Consider the following 8,591-nt stretch of genomic DNA (forward strand, 5'->3'; position numbering starts at 1 on the left):
AATGGTGTATATCCTGTCCCTGAGTGCACATTGCTATTGTACTGAAACTCAAGAACTTCTAGGAAATCTGCCCAATCCTTTTGATCTGCCTGAACATAGCAACCGATGTAGTCTTTGATGCCTTGATTAATTTGCTCAGTCTGCCCATCTGTTTGAGGGTGATAGGCTGACGAGAATCTGAGTTGTGTGCCTAGGAGCTTGAACAATTCCCACCACATGTCACTCAAGAATCGCCCCTCGCGATCTGACACAATTTCCAGGGGCAATCCATGATTTTTGAAGACATGCTTGAAGAAGAGCCGAGCTGTCCGGTAAGCTGTAAGCGGCGGCTTTGCGGGAATGACGTGTGCTTGCTTTGAAAAGTAATCCACTATCACGAAGATGGTATGAATCCGTGACTTTCTGGTAAGTCGACAATGAAATCCATGCTGATTACATCCCAAGGTCGAGATGGTGTAGGCATAGACATCAAAAGCCCTGTTGGATTTATTCGCTGCGCTTTGACTAGTTGGCACCTAGGGCAAGTCCTTACATACTCAACCACATCCTCTTGCATCTTTGGCTAGAAGAAGTAGCGGCTTAGTTTATCAAAAGATCCCTTTTGCCCACCGTGACCTGCAACTTTGCAGTCGTGGGTTTCCCAGAGTAGCTTTGCCTTGAGTGCTAGATCATCTGGTACATACACACGGTTATGAGCATACCATAGCCCATCCCGCAAGTCGAATAGCCCCACTGAAGTCTTGCCTTGTCGCCAACTCTGCATCATCTGTAACATTGCGGGGTCTGTCGTACTGGCCTCGTGAATCTGATCCAGTACATCTTCACTGCTTATTATGTTGACTGCATTAACCTCGGGCATGCGATTGAGAGCATCTGGCATCGCATTTTGCTTACCCGGCTTATGAATGATCTCTATGTCATATTCTGCTTGCTGATCTTGCCATCGGCTTTGTTTGTGTGAGAGCTTAGGCTGCGTCTGAAAATACTTCAGACGCAGCCTAAAATACTTCAGAGAGACATTATCTGTGTATACCTTTGTGTGCTTGTCCAATACGTAGTGACGCCATTGATCCATGCAGACACCACTGCATACATCTCCTGTTCGTGTGTAGCCCATCGCTTCTACGGATCTGAAAACTTGTTCAAAATGTAGGCCACTGGTCTTTCTTTTTGCATTAGTACCCCTCCCAGGGCAATACGTGATGCATCAGTGTGAATTTCAAATGGCTTATCAAACTCTGGGAGCTTGAGTACCGGCAGAGAGCACATTACCTGTTTGATATGCTCAAAATCTCGTTGGGCTTCTTCTGTCCACTTGAAAGCCAGTGAACCCTTGGTGGTGTCTGTGACAGGAGCCATGATTTGCGAGAAGTCTTTGATGGACTTCCGTCAATACTGAGTAAAACCCACAAACTCGCGTACCTGTGTGACGGTTCGGGGAGCAGGCCAGTTTACCATGGCCTCAATCTTTTTAGGATCCACTCGGATTCCATCAGCAGTGACCAAGAAGCCAAGAATTCCACTTCATGTACTGTGAAGATGCATTTTTCCAACTTTGCATACCACTTGCATTCCCTGATTGTGCGGAGCACCTGGCGTACATGTTCTACATGCTCTTCATAAGTCTTGATGTAGATTAGTAGGTCATCTAGATACACAATAAGGAATTCATCCAACATGTCGCCGAAGTCTGTATCCATTCCTGCTGAAAAGGTGGCCACTCCGTTGGTGAGGCCAAAGGGGAGCACTAGCCATTCCTGAGCTCTGTAGCGGGATCTGAAAGCTGTCTTGTGCACATCTTCATCTACAATCTAGATTTGATGGTATCCCGATCGCAGATCAACTTTAGTGAAATATTTTGCCCCCGCCAACCTGTCTGTTAGATCATCCCTGTGCGGTAGAGGGCATTTGTTCTGGATAGTGATTTTATTCAGTGCTCTGTAATCTACGTAGAGCCTGGATGAGCCATCCTTTTTCGTGACAAATAGAACTGGGACCCCGTAAGGCGACTTACTGGGCCTGATGAATCCAACTTCACTTAGTTCCCCCAGTTTTTTCTTCAGTTCTTGTAGTTGTGTGGCATCCATCCTGTAGGGTGAACGGGCTGGCGGCGAATGGCCAGGCACCAGTTCAATTTTGTGGTCCACTGCTCGCTTAGGTGGGAGGCTAGCTGGAAGCTGAGGCGGTACCGCATCTTTGAATTCTTCAATCACCTTGATGATGGGACTATCTCCTATAGTGCATTCCTCTCCTAAGTCTACCAGTGTTACTTTCATTACACAGCAGTGAATCTGAGCCCCTTGTTTGAGAGCCTTTTCCGCTTGCTTTGGAGAGATCCACATCGAGTCCGGGACTAGGTCGTCCTAGCTGACGCGAGCCTTCACTTTTTCTGCTCTAGTTGGTGTTGGTGTCAAGCGGCTTGGTTTAGTCTGAGCTGCATTGAACTGCCCTTGGGCTTGAGGTGGTATGTAAGGTTGTGGTTTAGGAGGAGCTTTCACTTGAGTGGTCTTGCGGGCATGAGGCATGTCCATTGGTCGAATGATCGGGACAATCACCCCTTTTCCATTCATGTCCATCATAAGTTGATTCATGCCCTTGGCATACAACCCCATCACATAGGAGTCATACCAGGCCAGGCCGAACATCATTTCGTAGGAGTCCATGGGCACGACAATGAAGTCCACTCTTGCCCGCAATTCACCTACCTGGACAGCCACGTCGTAGGCCATCGTTGTGTTTGAATCTTCACCCTGGACAAAGCCTACTGAGATACTTCGTCCTCCTCTGGGCTTGCAAGTCTTTAACCCAAAGCGTTTGGCGCATGACGGTGAGATGAAGTTGTGACTTGCTCCAGAGTCGAGCATTGCCAATTGTGATTGTCTGTTGATCACTGTCTGTATAGCCAATCCCAAACATGTACGTCAATCCCAAACATGTACGTCAAGACAGTGATCAACAGACAATCACAATTGGCGATGCTCGACTCTGGAGAAAGTCACAACTTGACGTACATGCGTGCTGCCAGGCAGTGTAGGGAAGCTTTGATGGCTCCTACACGGACTGTTTCTTCGGTAGACTCCTTGGGTCTGCTTTCTACCTCTTGCTCAGTGATTTCAATGATTTGTACTTGCGATGTTCCCGCTCTGTCCGCGTTAGACTCATTGGCCCAAGCGGAGTGAGCTCAAGATTGTGAGTTAGCCTTGTGGCAGTCACTATCCCAGTGAGCACCCCCACAGTTACGGCAGGCTTGGGTCGGGGTTGCTCTCCAAGGCAGCGTCCGTTGAGCAGCCCCTCCTTGTTGGTTTATTGAGAAGTTCCTACTGACTGACGAGATGCTGTTGCTACTTGGAGTGTTACTGCGAAAGCCTCCATATGGTCAGGTCTGGCTCGATGTGTTACCTGTGGGCTCACTTCTCTGAGGAACAGTTGAAGTCTGACTTCTATTTGAGTTTGTGGGGGTAGTCCCACTTCCCCCAGTCCTTGTGTTGATGGCCCCTTTTCGGCGTAAGTCGGAGTCCACTAGTCTTTCTGCCATGGTTAGAGCTGTTATGTAGTCGGTAGGATTTTTCTTTTCAATCTCTCTACGAGCCCAATCCTTGAGCCCATAAAGGAAACCATGGAGCCTCACTCTTTCCCAAGTCATCTGCTCCACTTTCAACATAGACTACCTGTACTTGGACACATATTCTTGCAACTTGCTCTCCCCTTGGGACAGGGTCCTCCATTCGTCCAGATGTCTGAAATCCTCATTCTTCGGCACGAAGTAGTCCCGCATCTTAGCCTTGAGGCGGGTCCATGAGATGTATGGATTTTTCCTTTCCTCTAGTAGGAACCAGTTGTAAGCGTCCCCTTCTAGGAAGTGAGACACTACTGAAGGCCATAAGCGTTCTTCCATCTTGCTGGTGCGGAAGAAGCTCTCAGAGTCGCGAGTCCATTTTTCCAGTAGTAGCGAATCCCGTTGGCCCAAGTAGGGAGCGGGCTTGATAGGCTTGAAGCTCCCCATTCCATCACTCCCACTCGCAGGAATTCCTGACGTGCTTGCATGTCCTTTCCTTTGTCAAGTGGGGCATTCTGAGCGGCTTGGGCGTTCATCAGGTTGATTTGTACGAGCTGTTGCATGAGCGCGGCTTGTGTCTCTATCAGGGACTCCAACCGGTTCATTCTGTCTTCTTGGGGAGGTTCATCCCCCCCTCCGTGAAATGAGTCTTCGTCTGCATGATTCATTTTGTTAGGAGATGAAGGTGCGGACTCAAACTTTGGGTCGGCTTTGTTGATAGGGTCTAGGCGTTGTAGCCTCCCTTGCGAGCGTATCCACTTGGAATACTCCCAAGAGTCAACTACCCTATCCTCTGCGATCTCTTCCAATCTTGCAGCGGGTAGGGACATGCTGCTCGAATCACTTCCAGTGGGTCTCTGTGCCCATCTACTAGGCATAGACCGCGGCTTTGATTTTCTAGCTCTGATACCAAGTGTTACGGGACCCTGGAGAGCGGCCCGTAAATGGGACTTAGGGGCCGCGCGCGTTCACCGATCCTTCACCTGAACACAAGCTAGCCGACTTCACAACACTTTGAGCAAGTATTTCAAATGGGACGTGCGAGACAAGATTTGGAGAACAAGCCAGTGACGGGCACTTTTGCATTGATTCCAAAAAGATGATTACAAAAAGGGACGGAGGCCCCTCCGACGCCTTTGAAGACTGGGTTAACCTAAATCCAACCTAATATGGGTAGATGGTTTTATAGATGTGAGGATTGCCACCTCGGCTCCGGTTAAACAACCGGCCCCCACTCAGCTACCCCGGCAGGATGCGCACGGATCACCAAGACTGGAGTACTACTCCCATATAAGTACTTTAATTCGGAGCGCTCAGGCATACCGCCCGAGTCCCAAGGCTTTGGGATAGAAATCCCTCTCAAGAATCACTCGTCGGTCCCGTCAGGGAGCCGCGGTTCCAAAAATTGTGAAAAACGCCAAAACGGCCCCGCAGGTCTTCCTGGGCGGATTTGGCGCACAGGACCCCAGAGACCCGTCCACGGCCCAAGCGGGGCTTTCACTTTGCAAAATGCCTTTCGAGGGCTCCTGGAGCCGTGGTGGTTCACGGGAGCGACGGGTCAAGAGTCGTCATGCGGAGGCTCACGGGGAGCATGGCCGTGGAGAGGGGCAATTCACCGAAATGGGGCACCATGGACCTGGGGTCCCCCTCAAGCACCCTCCACGTTGGGATATGAGGCAACCGGCCCGTGGGTGGAATGGGAACGTGGAGAGCCGGCGGGCATGAGGGACAACCCACGCATGGGGAGCATGGGGCGCTTGAGGCAAGATGGACCGCGGGAGGGCCGTCGACCGCCGGGGAAAAAGCTCCCTCTCACGAGGATCCCAACAGCAAGCCTTCTCCTACTCCGTTTTGCCCGGCTGCAGCTCTCTCAAGCCTTGCTTGTTTGAGTCACTGTGTGTGTGTGTGTGTGTGGCTCTTGCAATCCAAAGCCCCCCAATTGTGCTCAATTGCCCGAGTTGCCTACTTCAATCCTCCAAGCTCTGTCAACCCACCTGCTCACGGCTCCTACTGCCTAGTACAAGCTACCCAAAATCCCATGCTTGGATTTGCACCAGTCTCCTACACACAATGTGTGTGTGTGTGCAACACAACCACACAACCAATTCCCCCCTTTTCTCAGTTGCCTTCAAATTGCTTCTGAATGCCTTCAAAAGCTGTCCGTAATGCTACATTGCTGCCAAATTTACCTACTCCTGCTGCTCAAATTCAATCCCTTATTGGAAAGGAACCCCTGCCTTGGCTGCATACCCCAATGCTGCGACTACACTTGAATCAGGTACCGCAGTCACAACATCACACTCTATTGGAGCCTCCTCTGCCAAGGTCTCACCAAAGGTGTGCACAGGGGTAATCTTGAGCTTCACCCCAAAGTCTCTGATCTTGTAAGATGGCTCGATTCTTCAATCCCTTGCAAGCTCCTCTGCTCTCGACTCTGTCCACTCTTTGACCTACTCGCGACTGCCCAATTGCAATGCCAATTCCATGGCTGTCAAGATTCAATTTTCCTGCAGAGTCTTGCCAAGCTTCCCGAATCTCGATAGTGTGTGTGCACGGTGAGCCTACGCTCAGGGTCGGAGTCCCTAAGCTCTAATACCAGTTGATGGGTGCTGCTACAGAGTGTGCAAGAGAGAGGGAAGGAGAAGGGGATGAAGCACAGAGACAAGTTGGGTTAGTGGAGAGGAAAATGAGAGAGTCTACAATCTCACTTTCTCTCCCTAGATTGATTAGGGGAAAATAATAGTAAAGGTGGTTTCCCATAGCCACTTGGCCTACATCCCAACACCTACAACAATAATGACGACATCAATGGAAGCCCGACCCCTGGCATGTTGGATATCTGGGTGGAGATCAATTCCTGCCAAGCGCAGTACCTCGGGCCTCGACCCTACATCCAACAAAGTGGGGCCATGCGTGAACGAGGGCTGTCCCAATAGGTGCTATCACAACTTATAATAAGTGCTTAAGTTTTTGGCTTACATGCTTAAAAAAACAAACGCATCTACCAATGCACGCTGACGTGCACTCTTGAAGATAACTAAGCTTTAGAATAAAATAGATAAACACACTTAGGTAGCTTATAAAAAGTGCTTGACTATTTTACTTAATTACATGCAAAATGCAAGAAAAAAGTTTCTTTTAGGAGCGCATGCTGGTGTGCACTCCTAGAAGTGCTATGTAGAGGCCTTGTTTGCACCTGCACTTGCCATTTCCCCCTCTTCCATGCACCATTAACACCAGGAAATTGATGAAAAAGCTAGGCCTGCACTGCGGCACCAAGCACTTCGCTTGGATTTTGTTTGCTCAAAATATCTTGCTCGCCACATGGTAACACTTCCAAATTTAGACCAACAATTTATGCATCCAATCAATTTATCAATCATAGCATTGCTTTAAATTCACATTTGATCAAGCATATGTGAATGCATGCATGCTTATAACATTTATTTCAATCCAAATTTTACTTAATCAAGCAATGCACAAACTTGAAAATTAGGTACACAAGTTCAATTTTGGCTTGATTAGCAATGCAATTAGGCCTATTCTTCATTTGGTACAAAATTATCAATAAAAATAAATGTAGGTGTTCCATTTTATCACAAATCCTCAAATAAATGTGGCCTTAATATGAGGAAACTCACTCAAATTTTGGCCAATTTTTTTTGGCAAATAGGCATAACCAATGATTGAAGTTACCTTGCACACACATTAGCAAAGTGATTTGCATACACAATTGCAATCAATTTCTTGATTTGTAAAAATGCAAACACAAGAATTTGGGTGTACACACACACTTTAATTCATTGCCAATTTTCATTGCACTTAGTCAATTTTCTTCTTAATCAAGCTTTAATTATGACACACACACATGAATCTTTGTCAAAATTAAGCATAATATCAGCACACACAAGATCCAAAGACCAAAATTGACTATTTATTTCATTCCAAAAGAATCAAATTAAGTACACAAAGTATGTCAATTGATTTACACACCTAATTTTAGCAGTAAACTAGCACCACATTGGAACCAAATTAATCACCCAAAAATTGGAACCAAATCAATCACATTGGAACCAAATTAATCACCCAAAAATTGAATGGAGTGTGTTAATGCACTTACAATTGACTGCATCCAAGCTATTCCTTGCTCCATGTATAGATTCAACATTGCATACACATGTGTGGCTCTCCAATTTGGCCCAAAATTTGACCAATGTAGGTCAAAAATCAAACACTCAAATCATCAAATTAGGCACAAATAAGCACAATTAGCTTGATCAGAGTGATGATTTTGCCTCTTTTAATGGGATTAAACATACATTACACTTAAAATTAGCGGTTATGTAGTGAATTTAGCATGGTATTAGCATGGGATTAGTGTAGATTATCATAAATTAACATGTAATTGAAGTGAAATTAGTAAGTTAGTGTGATATTAGTAGAATTAGGAGTGAAATTGGGGGATTTTGGGGTGAATTAACTCAATAATTCCATACACATATCCAATTAAACCACATTGAGCTACACACACCCAAAGTCCTACACAATTAGAAGAAATTACTCTTACCAAAGCATCTTCTACTCCTCTAGCTTAGGCAACCGTTCCTCGAAAATGGCATCAAATGTAGGAGGTGGTCATAGCATAGGCCAACTCCAACAAAATCATCAATCCGGAGAGAGCATCACCCAGCTAGGGTATAAATACATAACACAAGGAAATGTGAGAGCATCATCAAACACAATGAGTAAGAGGATTTAAGAGAACTAGTATGTGACCTGCGCATTGCTGCAGCGGGAAAAGAAACATGGCCTTTATTTTTATGAAACTAAATTATGTTTCAAAGCACAAAAAGATCAATGTTGGATTTATGTTCTTGTCATGTAATATCAATTGTACAATGATGCTCCATCAATGTATACAGTTTTTATCATATATACTAGTACATTTTTCAATCTGCTTAATGATGATAACGTTAACATGACAAAGGAATTAATATGGAATTATGCACCATTGCATACGCTATAGGGTTACTTT

General features: G+C 46.3%; 1 protein-coding gene across 1 annotated transcript; it reads right to left on the reverse strand.

The window, feature by feature from the left end:
• Positions 1-562: 562 nt before the first annotated feature.
• On the reverse strand, positions 563-1,117 carry LOC147429623 (uncharacterized). The gene has a single exon (XM_086495044.1). The coding sequence runs from the start codon at positions 1,115-1,117 to the stop codon at positions 563-565; it is 555 nt and encodes a 184-aa protein (XP_086351170.1).
• Positions 1,118-8,591: the final 7,474 nt, after the last annotated feature.

The sequence above is a fragment of the Adiantum capillus-veneris genome, chromosome 22 (assembly GCF_014529385.1).
Source record: "Adiantum capillus-veneris isolate H3 chromosome 22, ASM1452938v2, whole genome shotgun sequence".
Taxonomy (NCBI): Eukaryota; Viridiplantae; Streptophyta; class Polypodiopsida; order Polypodiales; family Pteridaceae; genus Adiantum; species Adiantum capillus-veneris.